Raw genomic sequence first — 22,471 nt, 5'->3', positions numbered from 1 at the left:
TAAGTGTATATGTATATGATAAAGTAGTTAATTTGACTTATAGACCTACTGTATTACAAACATTCCATATATTTTGATCACATATTTAAACATATATTGCAGTTACGCCGGGCTTCACAAGCGACACAAGCACAGAGAAAGGGGAAAATTACCATTAAGAACCCTGAGATACATTTTTATGACGATCACTAATCATGTATATGATGTGCATTTGTTCTTTGATATGCAAATGATCACCAGCCTGATCACCAGCAGCGCGTGTCTCACGCAGATAAATGGAGTGAGACAAGAGAGAGAGAGGGAGAGAGAACGAGAATGCGTGCAAAAAAAACCTGAAGAAAAAAAGAGAAATTCCCTAAACGAATCCTAGCTGCATGGGATTAACAGCACTGCGCGGTGCACATCATCCCCGCGTCTCCCCGGCTCCGTCTCTAATGGGCGACCGGCATTGTTACAGAGGTGTGCGCCGAGGCTGATTGATAAGGCCTGTCAGGGCTTACCTGTCAGCCGACTGCAGGGAGGGAGAGATAGGGACTAAATGAGCTTCTCCAGAGACTGACCCCTCCACGTGGCTCCGCTGTCTGTCAGCGATGCGGCGCCAGCGCAGTCACCGGGAGTGAGCGCTCCACTGGAGCGTGCAGCGCGCTCGCTGCGCGCTGAATGCTGAAACACGGCCCTCGGATCCGCGGGGCCACATCAGTCAGTCGCAGCACCTGGGCAACCAGGCTGCCATTCTCTCTGCAGTCGCATTTAAATCAGTATACGCCGCAGAACATTTAGAGAATGTAAAACCAGGACGGGAGGACTTCTATGCAGTTCGTTTCGCTCCTATGTATTTTATGATTATGATAGTCGACCTGTAGATTGGTATTTAGTAAAAGAAAAAAGTCTGAAATTAACACAACTGTATAGTTCCTGGAGAAACGCTCGTAGTGTAATGGGGGATTAGTAGTGGCAGTGCTGTATGTCTACTGTGACAAATTCACTACGTTGCAGCTACTCCATCATCACATAAGCTATGGCTTCATTGGGTTCACCTTCAATAAGCTCCAGCGAGGTCACACGACACCATACAATATTCACTGATTAATTCCATGTAGATGCATGGAAATTAAATTCAATAGATCATTACCAATTAGCTCTGATCTCTCAGATGACACACAAACCAAGGTCGGCGGATGTTTAGTAAGCCACGGTAATTATGCCACAGCTTCAGGTTGGAGGACTATTAGCTTTTGATATCAAGGTTGAATGGAATCCAATTAAACACAACACAAACAGTATCACAGATCAATACCGTACTAAAACAAAGCGCATCTATCGGCATCAAAACATCAATATGTGTGTTTTCATCAATAATGTGTTTTCATCAGAAATTTGGGAATGGAAGACAATTTTTCCTTAAGGATTTACCTTTTCAAATATATATATTACATTTAAAAAGAAATGTCATGTTCAAACATAGAACAATCCTATCATGGAACCATTCTGGAATAATTCACACCTCGGCAGGTCCTTTTATCTGGGGACTAATTTAACTACAATATGTGCTACAGAGAAAAACATCTTGCGCGATACAGGAACTCTTCTGGTGGCAGGGACCTGAGGCAAAATAGTTATCTCAGGGTAGCTATAATGCAGTTCTGCAGCAGAACCATCGCTCCATATAGATTCCATTTAAACAAGGATGTAATATCGGTCATAAATAAAAAACAAGTTAGACCTGTTTACTGGGCAGATGCTTTACAGGTGACCTATACAGGACAGAAGTTGTGTCATTAACCTTGAAATGCTTGAGTAAGCGTTGCAATTCTCCGCGCTTCTGCTATTCCGTGACTGTGGGGACTGACTGCCGGTCTGAGGTGTTGGATTCAGCTTTGCAGACAGTTATAAACTCTGAGAATAATGCGGTTTCTGCCCCTCTGAGAGTCGGTTAAACAGATGCGGTTACAGCTGGGGAGGGCCCGTCAGGATGCCGTGGTTACAGAGTGCTTAGTTACAGTCCATGCCCTTATGTAACCTTTTTTTTCTGCATAACCATAACTGAACTTCACGAAATCTCACTTGCTCCATGCGGTGAGCTAAGGCCAACTCTGTGACTGCGTTTATATTCGATCGTGTGAACCAACCAGACTGTAGTCACACTTTCAAACTCTCGGAAAATGTCAAAATCTTATAAAACAACTCTAAAAATCATTTCAGTGAACATCACAGCATTAGGTATTATGGCACAATCTACGAGTGGCTTAAAGGGGTTTCGACACACGCTTATAAATGCAAAAAAAAAAAAAAAAAAATTAAATAACCGATGTTGCCAAGGAAGACTATTAGCTATGCTACACCACTTACATCTGCAAGGCTGATTCCAACTGTTTGCACACTATTGACCACCTGCTGCTGCTAATGAGTGTAGCGAAGTGTGAATATCTCCCAGCTGTAGCGCAGGAGTTCACGAACTACACGAGCCATTGTCTGTGATTTACACTGGCGTTACCGGGCTCCCGGTATCGGCTCCCGCGGTTCGCCGCCATTATCTTAATGATCCCGGCCCGCCGGACGTCGTCCGGTCCTCCGAGCTTAATGGAAAACAGGTGCCACACACCTGGAGGTGTCCCAGATCGGGGTCGTTATGGCACGGAAAAGACGGGGAAGGGGGGCGGGGGGTAATCATGTAAGTAACGCGTAGTGCAATAATGCATAATGATAATAACGCAAGATTATTATTCTTTTTTAGATCCCTTTTCGGTGAGCCGAGGCGCTCTGCAGTGGAGCTCCAAAGTTGTTTCAAGTTTGTAAATAAGAAGCATGATTAGTTCCCAGTCCCTTTGCTCACCGTCCCTGTAATCTTTATAAAAGGAAGGGGGGCAGACCAGGAAACACAGCTGAAGACTGGCAATTTTAGTACTATTTGCAGTATCAATGGTTTGCCATGTGACTATACTGTATGAACACTGAGTGTTTTTAATCGCAGTTTATTGAAAATTGAGTTTTTATTTAACCTTGTCAGTATCACAGTTTTTTCCTCACACTCGTTTCTGCTTTCCATGTTTTTTACACTTTTCTCTCATGAGGTGCAACGTTAATAAACCCTGTCTTTTGCAGGAACGCAAGTCTAAATTCAGATCGGTAATGGACAACACATAACAAACAAGGGGTATTTCACCAAATTAAATCATATTTATTTTGGTCAAATTAAAATGATATTTCAAAGTGTGTGTTTAATGTCTGTAAATAGTGATGGATGTTTCTATCTCTATATATTGTTGTAGGCTTGAGCACTGGCTAATCTGCATGCAAAGACATCCGCTCCTGCAGTGGATTTTAAAACAACACTGTCCAGAATGAAATAAGTAATTATGTTTGCATTCGGTCCAGTAAACATCGAAAGACAACAGAGAAAGAAAATTCTCCTGACACTGGCTGTAATCTCAGTCAGCATCTTCACAACCCTTATGAAAATATGAGAACCTCTTTAGTTGCCATTGTAACATTGGGGCCAGGAATCCTTTGTATTCATCATTTTTATTCTTTATAGGGTTAGAAAAATGAACAAAAACGTCAAAAGAGGTCAAAATGATTAGTCCTTCATTCCATTTTCATATGGTCTTTTTTTATAAAAACATACAACACAGTAACAGCTAGTGCATCATGTTCTTCTCTTTCTTTTCTTCCTTTCGAAGCCGCAGGCCGATCATATCCGTGGCGGCGACACTGGGTCCACTCTGAAACGGGTGAAATGTGTGGTTTTGTATTCTGGGCACGCGCTCAATCAGGAGCAGAATTACACCTCTAATCCCCTGAATCATGATCCCTGAAAATGTAAGCAGAGGCCTTTGCTGTGGAATGCAGTGTATGGGGGGGGAGAGAGAGACTACCTCTCTGTCAAGAGATTTACATATTGCTATTAGTCAGGAAAAAGAACAGCATGATTCCACAATAATGATCTCTCATAAACGCTCCTCCTGCAACCGGGTTTTGGCAGTGAAAAAGGAAGGACAATGACGTTCCTGGATCGGGTCCATTCTTTACCACTCATCCAGCTGACGTGCTGTTATCAATCGCCTTGTTATGTTTACAGCCTGCAGTCTCCTCGCATTACACCCTGAAGAGAGCTTAAGACTTGAATAAATGAAAAAAAAAGCAAACAAAAACTAAAAGAAATACAAGAAACCAAAAAAGACACAATTCCACACAAAGGGAAAATGATTACAGCAACAACAGAAAGGCTTGAAGCAGAAGTTTATAGAGGCGTGATAATCTCCCAAGGGCCATCCTTAGCAAGGCAATACGTCCAGTGTCTCTCACGCACTGACAGAGCGGTCTCACGTTTTAAAGCAGACGCTCGCAGATGCTCCCGCTACGCAGTGTGGAGCATCATGGGAACACCTTGGAATGTGGAATACAAGCAGCGCAGAGCGAAGCGGTGTGAAGGAGAAGGAGTCGGTGGGGGGGGGGGGGCGGGGTCTTCCACCCCCCGGCGCCCACGCTGTCCCTCCCCGGCAGGGCCTCACCAGGAAGCGGGCCCCTCTAGTCCACGTCCACGTCCAGATCCAGTTCGGTGCTCAGGTTGAGGTAGAAGAAGGCGTACACGCTGAGCAGGAAGACAAGGACGGCGACGATGACCAGGATGGTGTCCTGCCAGCAAGAAGAGACCAGAGCATGTGAACTCCTGATTTACCCATCAATCATTTTATTCTACTACAAAGTACTTTTCCATGGTTCTGCCACCTGATTCTCTCATTTCCTTTCTTCAGATGTGTATTATGTGTATGGGTCATTGATTTTGAAAGCTTTTAGAGAAGTAAGTGAAGGTTCTCTCAATGTGCCTTTTAAATTAACCTCATGCTGATAATGCAAATGATAATGTCATGAATCTTACCACATTACATAACCTTTTGTTTCAAACTGGCAAAACCACAATGACATAACATCGACAAAACTGAACTTTTTAACTTGCAATTTTGTTCAAACTCATGTGGGGAAGGGTAGGTGAGTTCACGTACTTATATTAACTTTTTAAATCACTTGAGCTGCAACCACTCAATGACTGATATTATAATAAAGTACCTTAATACATTGTTTCTAATTCTTATTCTTAATTTTTTTCCCCACAAAACTCTGACATTAAGTTCTTGTAGCCAAGAGTGGTACAGAGTAAACACTGGAAAGCATAGGGGAGAACGAGAGAGAGAGAACTTGAGAGGGAGAGAGAGAGTGAAACTCGGCAATGAAATCAGTGCACTTGCACATCAAACGGCACAGAGAAATTCTTCCCTGGGCTTAAAGCACAGAGATAAGCTTCACAACAAACACAAGCTAATAATTCCGGCAGATAAATTGAAGGGGGCTATTAAAACCCAGCACGACGGCCATGACTATCTGTGTACAAGCTTCCGCGGCAGTCATCAGCATGTACATCCTTATTAACAAACACTGGCCGCTGCATTTATCTTGTTCCAAGCAGGCTGCAAACAGCTTAAGTCCCCATTAATTGGAAAACTTTTACATTTCATGCACTTTAGTTTTATATATTACCAGAGGCTGGAAATGATTTACTTTTCTATTTAGCTTGTGTGGAGAAATGCTATCTCTTTGCACGGTGATTGTATTTTTTTTCCTTCGTCAAGACTTATCTGTTCCCTGCCAAAAGCAACCTGATTTAATTCAACTAGTTATTTGCCTCAGACATATGTCAACATAACCTTTTAATGTATTTGTTCAAATTATTATTATTATTATTATTGCTGTTGTTGTTATAATAATTATTAGTAATAATTATTATTTTTACTATATTTGTAAGAAACATTAACATAAAAGAACGTCCTGGATCTAATCACTTATGGTGAGCTTTTCTATGATCTAATCACTTTAACAATAAAGGCAACATTACAGAATCTCCAAAGGACAGAGATTTAAAGTACATTAATTCAAACCCTTCATTACATTTTTTTTCTGTGAGGCAATTCAGGTCAAGCACCAACCCAAGGGTGCAATAGCAGTGCTCTTCCTAGGGTTTGAACCTATAACCTTATCTGTTGTGCCACACTGCTACTCCACTATAATTAGATTATTTGGTTATAATGCTCTGTGAAGCCACAATGGATCACAGGGAGAGCCACGGGTTCCTCCTTTTTCCACATTCCAGTGGAAAACGGCACAAAAGCCAAATATATTGCAGGATTTCTCAGCAGCTGCTGCTGCTAGATGTTGGAAGCAGGGTTCTGATCTACTGGCAAAGAGCCAAAGCGCTCAACACTCAACTTTCTCCTCATCAGCCTCCTCTGTTCCAACCATTCACCATTTCTCACAACAGTACAGTGCTTATTATTTTACATCATGCACCACATACAAGTGTTACGTCTTAAACGTTTTCTTACCTTACCTAGGTCTTTCCTATACCACAACAGGGCAACTATGCTAATCAAAGGCAGAACAGCTCTGTTTTAGACCTTCTCTGTTTTCCAAATGGTTCTTCCACATCACTCAGATGGCTTCATGTTTTCTTGATGCCCTATTGTGTTTCATTTGGGTCATGTATATTTCCCATGGTGCAGTTCCTAGTGAACGTAAGGAGTATAAGGCAGTATATCCCCATACACGGGCAATAAAAGTATGTAAACTGCAGACTTGTGACTGGGGATTAACACACTACAGATCACAGATGGTCAGATGATGAGCTGGGGTCTTCTTATCCCACCCTAATATAATGCACAGCTGCAACTGTACAAACACTTAGTTTCACAATGAGGGCAAAGTTCATATATATATATACTTACATTCTTGTCCAAATCAGTTTTTATATATTTCTAACAGAATGTTTGCCTATATACACCTACCCTTCTAATTCCTTTGAGGTCACCTAAAAGAGTTCCCTGCAAAGAACAGCTTATCTTACAAATGTCATTCGACATTTATTTCCAGTTTGAGAGTAAAACTAATTTGAAGTTTGAAGTAAATACGTATTTTAATGTACACCCCTGAGAAAGGGTTCAATTTGAAGTACCCAGCACACAAACGCATTCAATGGCCTTTTCAAGTCTGGTTTATAAATGCTTATTACCAAACCCCTTTATTTAAAGAGAGATTTGTTCTCACAGAACCACCCGAGGTGCTTTCTGAAAGCACCGCATCCACTGGAGGGGCTTTTTATAGAGCCGCCGAAGAGCCGAGCTCCTCCAGCAGCCAGCTCCCTCTCGGCCGTGCCAGACTGTACCATTTGCTGAAGGGTGCGGCGGGGAGCGGAGCGAGCCCCGCGGCAGGTGGCGGGAGCCGCGCCGCGTCTGCCTCGTCCCGCCGAGGCCCGCGGCACCAAATGGTCACTCTCGGCAAAGCTCTGCCAGCCTGCGCGCCCCTGGCACGCTGGCCGCGGGACGAGCCAGCCCCTTTGGAGACACCGGCTGCAGCTGTGTGGAGGCCCCCGGAGGAGAGGGGGGTCTGGCCTAGTTCGCGCCGTCCGTCTCGGCAATCAGACACGGGCGGGCGAATCGCGGCCGGCGATCTTGGGAGCATCAAGCATCAGATGCGGCCGATGTAACCACAGCAATGCTGGCTGGCGGGGAAAAGCGGCCAGAGAAACCCAGAGTCAGGGATGTAGATGCTGCCTCAATGCTGATCTTTCCCTGCTCATGCCTTCTGGGCTGATCATTTCCTGCTTGTGCCTTCTGGGCTGATCTTTCCCGGTTCATTTCTGTGGTCTTCCCATACGGCAGCTGTGGCAGGTCGTGCCTCGGGCCCTAGAGTAATTCCTCTTTGCTCAGATCACTGACCCCACTGCAACCCCACTCCTCCATCTCTGAAACACTACAGCCAAACAGATGGGTAGCATTTTAAAGCCTTTGGTAGGGCTCAGCTGGAGTTTGAACCCACAACCTTATGGTGTCAAAGCAGACATTAAAAAGAAACAAGGCTGTTGAACGTAGTCCAGAATCATCTGCTTTACACTGGTCTGTCTGTTGTTAAAATTTCTCTTTGAGTAATGGAATCCGCATTTTCCATCAATGAGGCAGAGTTACTCATTATAGTTTGGATTGATATGATATCTGAATTGTCCCATCAGCTGAACTGATGAAATATTTCAATGGTTATAAAATACATTTTATTTTTCATTTTTATATTTTATAGATTTATGGCACATTTATATTTTATTTTTTATGGCACAGTCTCTCTCTCAGGGCACTTGCTGTAAACAGCCTATGTGAAAACACAGTAAAACTACGGTAAAAGAGAAACAAGTTTCCAAAATATTCAGTTTTAAGGAAGTCAGAGCTCTGACATATAGTCAGGACATGCCTGAATATTTATGTGGAAGTTCACTGAAAGTTGAACACTGCTTTATGTGCATATTGCTAAGTTAAAAACAGGGCAAAACTCTTCTAGGTTAGATTTTCTATCTTCAAAACCAGTCCCTTGATTATTTAATATGGGAGGTCAAATTACAGTTTCATACATTCTATGCATGGTCCCAAAAGTGTATTTAAATCAATCTTTAAAAATCCTTTTTCTCTAATACATAATTCATGGCACAGGCCTATTTAATTGGATTAAAGTAATGCATAAATGAAACCCTGGTATTTAAAAAAACTGCATGATTAAATTTTTTCTGCATTTTGACAAATCGTTAACATTGATTGTTGCTTTCTATTTAAACCAGACTCTCGCTCAGATTCGGTGTAGCGGCAACCTGCTTTGTCCTTAAATTTGTGTATACTTTTTGCTATCACACAACATCACATAGCATTTTGTGTCCATTTCAGGGACTGTAGAACCCAGAGTGTTGCATTATAAATGAAAAAGAAACGCTGGGTGTAAGTCATTATTCTGAGATAAGGACACAGCGCACTGCAGTTACACTGACTCCGGGCCTATGGGACTGCAGCAGCCAGATGCTGCAAGCTCACACCTCGGACCGGCTGCCCAGTCATCCTGCGGCACTTCCTGATCTGTCTCCGTAACACCAAGAACCGTGGCAACGGGTACCATCTCTACAGTGCACCACATCACCAGCCAAAAAACAGAGCTTCAGAAAAAAAAAATATCTCAGAAAACAGACAGATACTCCGCTATGGTGTGTGCGAACCTACCCGGGAGGTATGGATGGAAAATCGCAATTTTATTGAAAAACCGAACCAGATGACAATTAAAAAAGTCAATATGGGAGGTGGTATGTGTGTGTCCGGGGTGGGGGGGTGGGGGGGGGGGGTGTTGTACTTCACTTGTTTGTCCCCCTTAAACCATTAGTGATTCTGAGTGACAGAGCTCGAGATCTTGTGAGCTGTCAGAATTCCTCGCAGGTCTCCGAAACTAGGCAAACAATATCTCGCAGCGATCCATATTCTGAGAAGGGGTTTATCTTTTGGGACGGAATGCGGGTGTCTGGAAAGCTAATGAAGGGGGAATGAAGCCGCCACCTACCCGAATTCCCGGAGCACTCCGCTTCGCCTCCGCCTTTAATCTCGTCGCTCTTAGAGCAGATTTGGTTTTCTTGTAATCTTGTTTTCCTGAAAGACAATAATCAGTTGAAGACGAAGCCGTTTTCTCCTGACCCAGATCAGAACAGCAATCCTGATCTGAACAAAGCTTTTCTGACTTAATTAAGGGCTTTGCATTTTAAGCATAAAAATCCATAAGGCTGTTTATTTTTCTTTCCAATACATTGTGTGCATCCTCAGTATTGGTGTTAGGGATCATTGATTCACAGTGACATACAGTGCTGCCTGCTGAATTAAACAGAAGCCCACACATACTGCAAGACTTCAGAAACTTCTGTCCCTGCAGTCTAGGTCACATTAAGACCTTTGGTCATCACTGTTTGTTGACAATGCATAATTAGGTGATCCATTTCCTTAAACCTACAGACATGTTAACAGGTTCTGTTCACTCTTTTGTTTTATTTATTGAACCATGCGTTTACTGAGTTTAAAGGGCCAGCCATTTTTAGACTAGCATCAAACAACTTAATGTTCACACTGCAGTCCAACCGTGTGGTCATCACGTTACTTTCCCTTCTGAATGCTTGCTGAAGGCATATGTTGTGTGATGTAACATATAATTTATCACCCTGTATACCAAGAGATGCGAGAAGTAGGCGTGTGAGGACAGAATGCACCATCAGGTCTGGCTTTTAATGCAATCGTGCAACTGGGCAACATTCATTCAGCAGTCAGGGATTAATCTGGACAGTGCCAAAGACAGACAGATTTAAAAAAAAAAAAAAAAAAAGCAGACTCTTTCCGTCCTTGCACTGTCTCCCTTTAAAAGCTCACCTGATAATGCCTGCTGAGTACAGACACATTGACTGAACCTCCTCCCCTTTTCTTGTGGAATTTTTAGTACTAAAAACATGCGCTCCGCCAGCCTTCTATTAACAGAAGAACCCGTATGATAAAACACAACTGGATTACAATCGCAACATAAAGGGGGAAACATGAATTGATATTTGCCCAAAATGACTACAGAAGCCTTGTAGATAAATGAACTGTCAGACAGCCTAATCTCCTTAAATCATGGCATTACCTGCAAGCACTGCTTAGACTGTTTACCTTTCCTGCGTGTGTCTCCATAAACAGCATACAGTGATGGAACTGTGGACATTTTCAGAGAAACATTAGATTTTTCTATATGAGAACAGCTAAGGCCAGCTAGACAGTGTGTACTGATGTGGGCTTTACAGACTGCAGCTTGCATTCGCACGGGATCGAGTTCAGGCTCAAGTGGAGGCAGAAGCCATGATTGATAGCAACCATAGGAGACAATTCTTTTTCATGCATTAGAATTCACTTCAATACCTGCAATTACCTGTGAGGGTGGCTGTGGTCAGATTGAGCTGAGAGACAGACATGTACTGCAGTGCTGATGAGGAAACACTACATGTAAACTTCACATATTCACATGCATGTATGTGCATCAACTTGCACAGAACAGAAACGTTTACACATGCACACACACACACACACACAGACACACACACACAGACACAGACACACAGACACACACACACACACACACGCACAGACTGCACAGCAGCCGCAGAGCACCCCCGCAGCAGTGCCTTGTTCACCTGTGCGCGTCGGCTCTGAGCGCGGCCGTCTCGCTGGAGGGACCCTACAGAGGCGAGCTGTCCACCTGGCAGAGCAGGGGAGAGAATCTCTGCCTAATTAAAGACCGGCGGCAACAGAAACCGGGGAGCGATGGCAACAGCTTGCCGTGGGCGGAGAAGGTGTCCTTGGCGGCACTGCCACACCGAGGGTCAGGCTCCCGCTCTCCCAGAGTGCTGTTGACACGGAGGGGCAATTTCAAGTGCGACTCCTGCCTAATTAAGCCTCATTTGCAGAGAGAGAGAGAGAAGAAAATGTCCTTTTCCATTCCCCTCGAGGGGCAGAAGGAGCGCACGCTTGCAGTCAAAGCTGAAAGACAGTCAGCCCCCTCGTACGTTAAGGGCTCCTCTGCCATAAGGTGCAATTAATGCAGGGAGGGCTGGGAACCCCAGAATTAATTTTGTTCATTTGATGTCAAATTACGATTCGCTGGAATTTTGCAGGGGGAAATGTCTGAGAACAAATCTTTCAAGCTTCCTCTCACCAAGATGCATGTAGTGATGGTTTGTTTCATGTTCTACAAACCCCATCCCATCATATCACCAAGAGAGCCCTTTTTAAATCAAACGGCAAGATTAGCGTAGGTCCTGTTTTGGGATTAGAGGGCCGGATATAGCCACACTCTGCAGGAATGGAGCTCAACACATAATGTAGTCATAATATTTTCAGGTTTGATACCATCTTAAACTAAAAACTAACTGGATCAAAACTTGGACTCCTTCGCTAATCTCTTAATAGAGGCCTGGGGGGAGATTACATCACAGCTCTGACCCACCCACTAATCGAAAATGACAAAACTAGAGCAGATGGTTTTGGTAGCACAAACAAAGTAACAACACTGCCCATGCTATCAGTTTAGTTATTTTTGATGCAATTTCATCCCCCGTATCACCAACAGATTACTTACGGTCCATCTGCTGTGGGTTTGTATTTTTTTCATTAGGTGTTTGGTTAAAGGTCTTATCTATGTAATAAGCAATACTACAAAGTCCCAATAGTACACACTGAGAGGAGACCAGGAATCCAAGGCACGAAAGTTAAACCACGCACAATACACAGAAGATGGTATCTGCAGCTTGTGGGCCGGCCGAACGCTGCTGAAATACATCTCGCACATTTCAGAGCTGGGCATCCTCACAACAGGAGAAACATCAAAGAGGCTCCAAGTGAAAAAAAAAAATCTGATATTCCACGTTTGGAGAAGCAGCTGGGGGCCTGTAACGCACCATGAGTGTCAGTTTCACGTGATCTACTAGAAGCAGTACATCGCTAACGTGTGATGATAGTGTGTAGTCGGCAAGACTCGTTTTGTACAAAGCCAACGGGGAGAGATTAGGTGTGTCATACTTTTCAACAAACTTCCTGTTGAGGTGTAATTACAAAAAAAACCTGATTGAGCCATCTGTTCGGAATTAATTGTTAATTGTTGCCAAAATAAACTCATTAATCAAAGTAGATTAATAAATAGTTAATAAAGCAAGGTTTTCTTCCTTTTCGTCGTATCAGGTGCATATCGAGTCCTGAGAGACATTTTGTTCAGTGCATTTGTTCGCCTTAAATTTCTAAACCTCTGTCTGCTTATTTACACTTGGGTAGCTAGCTTCCTTTACTGAGGGGGAGCTTTAGAGACAATATTTATTTATTAGCATCACTTTGGTGTACCTACCGTCATTATCTTCCCGTGGTGGAGGACCATCTTTGAAAGTGAATGCGCCGCTATTTTTTTTCCAGGCAGCACAATGCCAAGCTTCTGAGAACATTATGTTATCAGACTGGGGCATGCAGAGAAACTTCCCATGGGGCCGAGCATGTCTTTCAGCAAAGGTACCGCCGATTTCCCTTCAAAAGAGCCGTCTTTTCACCTACAAATGGACTCTCTTACATCTGTTTTTGCCATACCTTGTTTTCTTTTTATTGCCGTTTGGTTGTCTGCAAATTGCCTTTGATTAGGAGGGTTAGGGGGAAAGGGGGGGGGGGGGGGGGGGATGGGGGTGCTGTTGGAACACGTTTAATCTTTACTCCCCAGAACACATTTGGTAATTATTCTGCTTATTCTGGCGAGGAAAGTGAGGAGCGTCACTCATGTCGGTATTGCTTGGCAAGAGAAAAGGCACGCAATTTACGTGTACCATCCAGCAATTAGGTCACAGTTGGAAAGGGGAGGGAAACCGGCATTCGAGGCGCCGCTGTTCTGAAGGCTCTCAGGCGGTAAACAAAGTAAGGTGTCTCGCATGTAGCGAGTCCTGCCTAAAGGTCTATTTCACTGCGCTGTCTACTGCTCTGCTTTTGTCGCAGAGAAATGCAGAGAGACAGAGAGTTCACCCAACCCACCCCCCCCCCCCCCCCGCTGTCCCCCCACATGCTGCACGGTAAATGTTCTCAAGCATTACGACAATAATTATTTTTTTATAAAGAAGTAGCAGAAGTCTCCATGAATCGGGAGGACTGCCTCAGCTAAGCTGCGCACCCAGGGGGTGCCGGGTAACACTCTGACAGTCCTGTTGACAGTTATGCGCCTGTGTTGTCTGGGTCAACCGGCCCCATTAAACCATCAAGCCCCGAGTACAGAGCGCAGACTGTTGACATCTGCCACCGGCGAAGAGGAGCCAGGGCTATTTCACAGCACATGAGAGCGATTTGTGCCTCGCGTTTTACGCCATGTCAAGCCTTCGCCACCGTGGAAATGAAATACGCCCCAACACGGCACACCGGAGGAAACTGGCTTCGGCGTTTTTTTTTTCTTCTCGCGACGTCCTCGCTTTTTTTTTTTCCCCCTGTCGGGGCAGGTAATTGTGTCACACGAATTGCGACAGTAATCATAATTCGAGAAGAGTGGCTGCGCGGAAAACACTCGGCCTCTAGCAACGCAATGGCTCGCTGAGGCCAATTACGGACCGTAATGATAGCGTTTAAGGATCTTGTGTCAACAGTGGCCTCGCGATGGGCACCCGACACCACAAAGGCTCTCTCATAAACAGAGGCGCGACGGGAAAGAAATTACCGTCCAATTATGATTTCAAATTGTTGTTTGTATTCTTCTCCCATCTATTGAGCCGCTTCGCGCTATTTTTGGTACGTTTTTGTTAAACAGCGGTCCGCTAAATTCGGATGATAATGGTTCCTTTCATGGATAAACGCATGAGGAAGAAAGACAAGACACGAGGAGCCCAATAGCATGCGAGCTTTTGTTAGTTTTGAATTGATAAAAAAAAAAAATCAACAGAGGAAACAAATGTGATACATCCGGAAAGGGGTTAGCTTGTTATGTTCCACGCTCAGACAGAATCAAAAATCTGCAGAGTAGGCTTTACAGTAGGTCTGTGGTCTAATGCTTTATCACTGCAGAATGACTTTGCATTCAGAGTGTTGAAAAGAAAAAAAGACTTCTGCAGATCGACAACGCAGATTCCGCATGTAATTTGCATGTAATTTGTATAAGGTGTAGGATTTGGCCTCTGAAATGATGTCACGAATAATAAATGCATACATTGAAAATCATCACAGGAAAACCTTCCAGTGGACACAAACTGACAGGAAACTGGCTATCAGAGTACTGTTACCACAGCCCACCACAGCAATGCCCATTACCATTCATTTAGCAACATATTGAGGCTATTCAATAGAAACCGTGTGCAAGTTCCTATACAGGGCAGCAAATTTTCAACAAGCTAGCAGAATGTGTGTGCCTACTGTGGGTGTTACTTTTCTCATTACGGTCGATGCCCAACACCATGGATCGCTACACGTCCTACTGTGCAACAGGCCCGCAGGGTTCAGGCTCAGCGGGAACCGATCTGCCACCACCCAGGGCGGCTTTGGGCGAAGGCGGCTGGTGAGGAGGAAATTCACAAAACGCGATCTCACACCTCTGGGAAGGGACTGTCCGGCGCGAGCCAGAAACTCACCGATCTGTTTACGGTACTGATCGACCGGCAACCTTGAAGCACAGGCATCTTTCTTCCCCATTCTTTCTGCCACTGTGTGGAAAAAAGGAAAATAATGAATTAAATGCACGCTGAAAAGAGAAAATAACTACAGGGCACGGCTATATCTGCCTTTTTCTTTTAAAGCATTCATTTTTTAAGGCTGTCAAGGCAAGGTTTTATTGTAAGTCTATTCAAACTAGCTACTGACAGAACCTTAAAGTGCATGGGAAAAGTCCAGGAACTAATCTGGAATTGGTTATTTGTATGTAGTGAATCAATGCAGAATGTGTTCCACTCCAGTGGGGGTGGGGGGTGAAGGCATTTGTCTGCTTCCTCTACAAAAAAATGTACTACAATGATAACAAAAATAATACCACTCTACAGAACTCCTTAAGCGTTCACTAATACAGTACCCATCATACACTATGCATCGTTTGTGTTACAACACTGCTAAATGGGACCATAAAGATAGGAAGGAAGGAAGATGGAAAGGAAGATGTTCTCTTTCTTCCACTCCCTTTTTCTTTAGTCTTAACTCTAATCAGTGAAAAATTCAGGCTTCTAGTTTTTTCTAGGAGTAGGTGTAGGCACACAGTACAGAGAATTATTCGAGCATTGAAAATACCCCTCAAGAATAAAAGGTTAGTCCAAATAAGAATTTTATTTTTAAAAAGCATTGTGTCATAGGCAACACTTATCTTGCGTAAGATAAGGCTGTACTAAATCTCTTACATAATTACAGCAGCAACATTAAATCAAAGCAGGTGAATCATTCTGAAAGGTGTGTGGAGTGACACCGCATTCGCAAATTCATTCAGTAAACAGCTTTAACGTGGTGTCCCATTATCGAAAATGTTCTGACAAACAAGCTGAAACTGTTGCCATGAGGAGTGTGACACTATTGCCACAAAACCTCCGGCTTCAATGCCGTCAAGCTGAGGAGACTGGACCTGCTACGGACATTACCACATTCGATACCACAGCTGTTGACCGATGTGGCCCTACTCGTTCAGAGAAAACAACTGAGCTCCTCACTCTGCCTCTCAGGGCCATATTCCCTGAAAGACTGATTGTGGTTCAACATCCACACAAACTGCCATCGCCCATAACGCCGCACTTGCACATACAATAAACTTTTGCGCTAGCGCTACCATGTATTACAGGTGAAATAAGGCAGGGGACTGTATTTTGTGGGCCAGCTTTAATGCATATGAATACTGCCAAGTCCTGATTTTATAACAAAATATACTGGGAGGAAAATATGGTAATAGATACATGAGACACATGTAATGTGATCTATCAGGGCCAGTTGCAATTGTGTTTCTAACACTTGGGGAAAACAAGTATTAAATTTAGCCTGCACACGAGAGCACTGTTATGGCCACTTGGAATCTTACAATCCACATATTTACCTTATATCCTCCATCTGCAGATCCTATATGCAAGCACAGGTTCACATTTGCAATGGATATAGGCCTACTGCATCCAGCCAGAGGCATACAGATGGCCTGGATACATCCAGCCACAGGCATGCATGCACATTGTAAATATCTCACTTACAAGCTCACTGTGAAATACATTACAGCAGCCAGCTCTACCTACCCTATATAGAGGAATAAATTACATATTAGGTTAGAACAGTGGTTCCCATTGTTTTCTGATGGTCTCACTTATTATTTCACACATGTATCTTTATACACTAAAGGGTTTATCAAGTCATGGCCAGATAGGAGTGAAACGGCCAATAATCCACCCGCAGTAATGTGGGCTCTCCACAACACAGAAGGTTTTGGGGTGAAAAACGAGTTTCAAAATGTTCTTGTTCCTTCACCCCTGCTTTGCCCAGTACCATTATTTCTTCCCTCATCAGAGTCTAACAAACTCCCAGGCTTTGTATGTGAGTCACGTCTGCTGCATGAGCCACTTGCTCCCCCTGTTCAGTCTCATTTAACACCACATTCCTTTACCCAGCAATGAAATTTCACTTATTGATTGCCATAGCAACTCAAAAAACTAAAAAAAAAAGGGCACAGCCAAACAGAAGGAGAACTAACATCCCTGGATCTATCAAACAGCACATCTTTTTTACCAGCAGATAATTAATTTGGGCATATTTTGACTTGATTGTCTATGTGCTTCTGTGTGGGTGATGTCCTAAGAGCACTTGAGGTTCAGATTTTGATTCTGAAACAAAAGAAGACGAAACATCAAAAACTGCCACAGCGCTTGTGGGAGAAAAGTTTGGGCTTTCTACATGCACAGTGCACACCGCTTCTTTACAGTAGCACACCAATCAATCAAGTTTCTTTCACGTAATATCAGAAAATAAGAGAGAGCAAAAGGGGGGCAGATGTGGTTTTGGCTGGATGTGTAAATTCGCCGGCCTACGCTGTTTCAAACAATTTAGCGATCACACTTCCCCCTGATCCGCTTTGACGTCTTAAGGAAAATAAACCTGAACAATCACCAGGAGACCAGGAGCTGCAACTAATAAGACTGATTAGCATAAAAATGCAGGCACGTTCAATAAAGTGTTGAGGTGGATGCGGAGAGGGAATTGCAGGTCTGCATTAGCATGTTCAGAGGGCTGGTTGTGTTTATTGATGCTCTCCTTTGAGACCACTTCTCAAACACACTCCTCTTGCACAAAAAAATAAAAATGTTCAACTCGCTTCCTACAGTACCAGAACATTTTTCACTCCAGAGCAAGCAAAGAAGGATCTTATTCACATCATATGCAAAACACACAAACAAAATAATCCGAATGATTAAAACTTAACTTGCCCCTCTTGTTCTATACATATTCACAGCTTTGCTGAATGCATATTAAGGTACTGTGCTATTTATATCATGGTCTCACAAGCCTTTATTAGTCAGTAGTGCAATTCAAACTATATGGTCTTTCGAGAGCAGCTGCAAACCAAGTTAATCTATGAGATGTGATGTTTAACCATATGGGTACATCCCATTTACAGCGGCCATGTGCTCCACAACAATACAGAAAACCTAGCCTCAAAAATGGAGTAAACCTCTGGAGGTCTCAGATTATTTGATTATGGATATAGGCCAAGGCTCAAACACTAAAGATGGCACATTAAATGTATTGCTAAATCCAGGGAACTAGATGTGGAGTTCGCATTTAACCTATTTATTCTCTGGCACTTGGCAGCAGTGTTATTTTAACAGAGAAATGTCAGATAAATAATTGCCCAAAGGTCATTAGTGCCATCTCTACCAACAGCTGAAAACTTAACCTTCAAGTCTTAATCCTTACGATCCTCACTGCTTTTTTTGGCTCTGCTTCTTCATTCCAATGACACCTAAGACTGATTCTGAAACACTGATAAGAACAGTAACCATTCAAGCTAAGGCCCAGATTCAACTTTAACAGCTACATACCTTGTTGTTTATCCTGAGCCCCAACACTGAGTCATACTTTTCCCCACACTTGCACAAATTCATGAATTTTGGTAAAGGTAGGACTGAATTTAACAACAAATATTATATCTGAGTAGTAAAAAGAAAAAAATAAGCTCGAGTTTTAAGCTTAAATTTATTATTCTTAGCAAACAAAAATGGATACCGCCCTTAGATTAAATCTGGAGACAAAAGAGATAAAAATTATCAAAATGTTCACACAGCAGGGGAGGGCTATTCCATGAGTAAAGGTTCATGTCTGAGCCTACTGTCAGGGTTTATCCCAATATAGAACTCATCCTTATCACAGAGTCACCTCCCCTAATGCACCTCTTCTAATGCTGCATGTCGAGCGTAAAGGGAACAAGCTCCATTCATGAAGTCTTTTGAATGGTCAGGGTGGACACTCTGGTGGCCACCAAACTCCAGGAGCATTAGCGAGCTTCTGTGTCAGCTTGTGGGGGGCAGTGGATGTCAGCTGCCCAGCTCACTCCCATCCTGAGTCCTGTCCTGTACCCACAACTTCAGGCCTCACTGGCTTTGATGAACTGGAGGAACAATTTTAGTGGGTCAAGGAGTGAGGGGGTAATTTGCTGTGTGATTGTATTGCACTTGAAGGTTTGTCAAAGTAACGGGTGCCAATTCATGAAATAGCTTGTGTTTGTTGTCATGTAAACACAAGCTAAACACAAGCTTGCTGCGTTTTCGGGGGAACACAGTAAAGCCAAGAATAAAAATGCAGAGACGCATCGACCGAAACATTACAAACTGCAGTAAAATCCACTTCAGACACCTTAGCCGTACTGTGAATAAAGGTATACAACATCATCTACACTACAGGATAGCAACAACTACTCACTGGGACTACCTAACGTCTATGCTGTGGCTAGATCGTGGAAACTGCCTTCACTTGCTATGTAGCTGCAGTTGTGATCATTCAAGTTCAGCTACGTGGATGCAACAACACATTTTACAACTTTAACATCAAGACACACCCCCCACGCCTGGGAATCGTTTTATATCGAATTGTTGTTGCGTTCTCGTACAGTATGTCGGCGATCATTTAGCTAGACAGCTATTAGTTAGCTGATAGAGCTAGACTGCATGCAAAATGCAATAAAGTCATACGAGTATCATAGTAAGCCACCTGCAAACTGTTTTTATTGTCCATTCATCCCAGATTTTCCTTTCCAAATTAGTGGGGGGTTGCACTGGGTTTCGTATACAATGTCACAAACAATATACTTAACCTGTATCCGGGAACGAGTGTTGACATACGACATGTATACTCGCTAACTAGATACGTATGTAGTGTACTTTGAACAATCACTATTCCAAAATGCCAACACATCACGTCTCCAATTATCATTTCCTGATCCTTTGAGTTCATTTACGGTGACAGACAGCCAAGCGCTCCATTCAGCTAAAGGTTCGTATTCATTTAGCCAATGGGAAGGTAAAAGGTGGAACGCAATAACATGATACATGCGCTCCTTATTACTGCCCGGCCGTCGTTCCATTTTACTTCGCGAGAAAACAGGGCTTTTCCAGGAATGTGCACGGGTAATAGACATATAAATGCATGCTCCTATAGCGCAAAGCACATATGTAGAACACTTTCAATTAACGTATTTTAAAATGTATTACCAGGGTGCAGGACGTCGCTGCTTTTTCCCGATTCGGTCACAGGGCAATGAATCTCCTCAGCCAATCAGCGCCTTACTCCCCTCCCACCGCTACCCAGTTCAGGAGGCAGTGGAACTGACAATTGACTTCTCTTTAAAAGGTTGCTTTTTCTGCCGCCCGGTTTGTCCATGACCTAGCACCGAGCATCTCCTTAGGACTCATATGGTGCTTCTTGTGGTAAAACTGAAGGATAAAAATTGCGATTTACCAGCTACTTAATACTATTAACGTATTTCAATGTTAACGTTTTGGAACTTGTCTCAAGTTAGGAAGAAAATATTGAATGTCTAATCTAAAAGGTTTCTATCAAGCAAATTGTTTTAAACATGCCTCAACTTGGCTGATTGAGAAACCTAGACACGAATCTTATCAATTTAAAATGAACTAAACTTGAAATTTAATTAAATAATGTACTCAGGCATAATTTTTACAGAGTGTGATATATATTTTTTTGCAAAATTATAGTGGCCCATAAATATTTTTCAGTGATTCTATAATTTTTATGCAACATCTGAAAAGAAATGATGATGATGATGATGATGATGATGATGATGATGATGATGATGATGTGGTATCCACCTCACCACAGACAGAAGATCCACTGGGGCAGTGATCATTGTTTAGATCTGTGATAAGATCTTACAAACATAGTCATTTTATATAGTTTTATATAGCTAACAGAATTCTAATTACAACTATTGCATTATTTCTGACAACATGAAAACAAACCATTCACTAGCTAGCTTGTCACACTGGGCAATATGCACTGTAATATTATAGCTAGCTTGCTAGTTATATTTAAATGCCATAGGTTTAGCTGTTTGCATCTCTAATGCAACAAAAATGTCAGAGAACAGTGTTATGTTTTCCCCTTAGCTGAACAGTAGCCAGCCACACATTGTTCTCACCAGAAGCCAATAACTACAGCAGAAGGAATGTTGTGTGCTCATCACAGAACTCCATGAGTCATCAGCCCCTGCCAAAAATGTTGTCAAACATTTTCTGCAATGCATCTCCGCTACTCTCTTGCTGTGTTACGCGCCATGAATTTCACTTTCCTTGACAAACTGCAGATCAACAAAACATTTATCTGCAACTGTGTATTTCCAGCTGTAAATTGCAGAGAAAAATGATGATTTTCAAGCATTTCTTTTGAGACGGCATATCTGCCGTGCCAAACCAAAAGATCAGCAGGTATCATTACATCCCAAGTAATTAAGTATTTGGGTGGGTAAGATTTAAAAGGCTAATGGTATGCTGGCCATGTTAAATAGGATATTTTTGCATGTGTTGAGTGGGTGACTATGTACTGACTTCTGCAGTTTCCTAGCTGATGCCATTTACATTTTACTAATGCAATTGAACTTTTATGCACCATTATATTACAGTTAAATGTATTGAAATGCAGCAATTCATTCTGCCAATGTCATTTTGATTTCAAACAAAATATGGTTCTAAATAATTGTTGTTTGCCTCTTTATTTGTTGGCGTCAGCATGTACATTATTCAGCAATTCCTTTTATTGCAGCTAATCTGCAGGCATTATATCAAGGTGATGTCATCTCTCAATGGCAAATTCATAAATGGCTGCAACACAAGAGATTTCCAAAGGGTACCAGAGAGCTGTGCAGCTCTCTCTGTTTTTTCCCTTTGCCAAATAGGAGTAATTTACATTTCTTTTGTTTACTGTGTTGAATTTTGCTTCTGTAATTGCATCCAGCCTTATTGCTGCCTGGGGCAGCATGTGGATTATAGAGTGGCTTGCCACTGCTTGTAACTTATTGAAGTTTAAAATGATTTTCTGGTCTCCCATGGGCAGCTGATTTGCGTGCTGCACAGCAGTAACTAATAGATGTAATCTGCTTATAATGTGCGTGTATAATGCATTATTTACTCTGCCGAGGACATCGATATCTAACACTTTAACACTGCTTTTGATGTAAGGACATGTTCTCCATGACATTTGTCCATGCTGAAGTGCTTATTGTCCCTTGAAATTATGCCTGGAAGCAGTAAAATATGAGAAGCACATCGTTTTAAAGCGCTGTGTCCCATCATTTCAAGTGTTATATCCCATGTAATACTCACAGATGCACACATTCACATGTACACACACACACTCACAATATAATGCCTACATAATATCTGTATAACATTTCTTGTTGCTTGAAGTAACAATGCATAAACATTCATTAAAAGATTAAGACAAGCACCTGTCATAACACTATAAATTACTTGTCATAAGCAGTAACACAGCTTAAGACTACTTAATGTCAAGTGTACTGAAGTATTATGAAAGCTGCATAAAATAAGGATTTGCCAACAGAGTCTCTGTGTTGTGCAGGTGCA

At 42.7% G+C, this 22,471-nt stretch overlaps 1 protein-coding gene across 2 annotated transcripts; it reads right to left on the bottom strand.

Moving 5' to 3' along the window:
- Positions 1 to 4,169: 4,169 nt before the first annotated feature.
- On the bottom strand, positions 4,170 to 20,129 carry triqk (triple QxxK/R motif containing). Of its 2 annotated transcripts, none has more exons than XM_036516240.1 (4): positions 20,084 to 20,129; positions 14,999 to 15,070; positions 9,412 to 9,497; positions 4,170 to 4,635 (listed from the first exon to the last, which is right to left on the bottom strand). In XM_036516240.1, the coding sequence occupies exons 2-4, from the start codon at positions 15,057 to 15,059 to the stop codon at positions 4,528 to 4,530; spliced, it is 255 nt and encodes an 84-aa protein (XP_036372133.1). In that variant the 5' UTR covers positions 15,060 to 15,070; positions 20,084 to 20,129; the 3' UTR covers positions 4,170 to 4,527. The 2 variants fall into 2 exon arrangements, with proteins under 2 accessions (XP_036372133.1, XP_036372132.1); XM_036516239.1 differs by lacking the exon at positions 20,084 to 20,129 and adding an exon at positions 19,687 to 19,767.
- Positions 20,130 to 22,471: the final 2,342 nt, after the last annotated feature.

Source organism: Megalops cyprinoides, chromosome 21 (assembly GCF_013368585.1).
Source record: "Megalops cyprinoides isolate fMegCyp1 chromosome 21, fMegCyp1.pri, whole genome shotgun sequence".
Taxonomy (NCBI): domain Eukaryota; kingdom Metazoa; phylum Chordata; class Actinopteri; order Elopiformes; family Megalopidae; genus Megalops; species Megalops cyprinoides.
Note: the sequence above shows the minus strand (reverse complement) of the source record. Positions and strands in the feature narration are given on the sequence as shown.

Excerpts from the sequence above, each read along its gene's own strand:
- triqk (XM_036516240.1), bottom strand. The coding sequence starts at position 15,059 with ATGGGGAAGAAAGATGCCTGTGCTTCAAGGTTGCCGGTCGATCAGTAC. Across the intron at positions 9,498-14,998 it reads TCAGTACCGTAAACAGATCG|GAAAACAAGATTACAAGAAA; the intron begins GTGAGTTTCTGG and ends ATTGTCTTTCAG. Across the intron at positions 4,636-9,411 it reads GGAGTGCTCCGGGAATTCGG|GACACCATCCTGGTCATCGT; the intron begins GTAGGTGGCGGC and ends TCTTGCTGGCAG.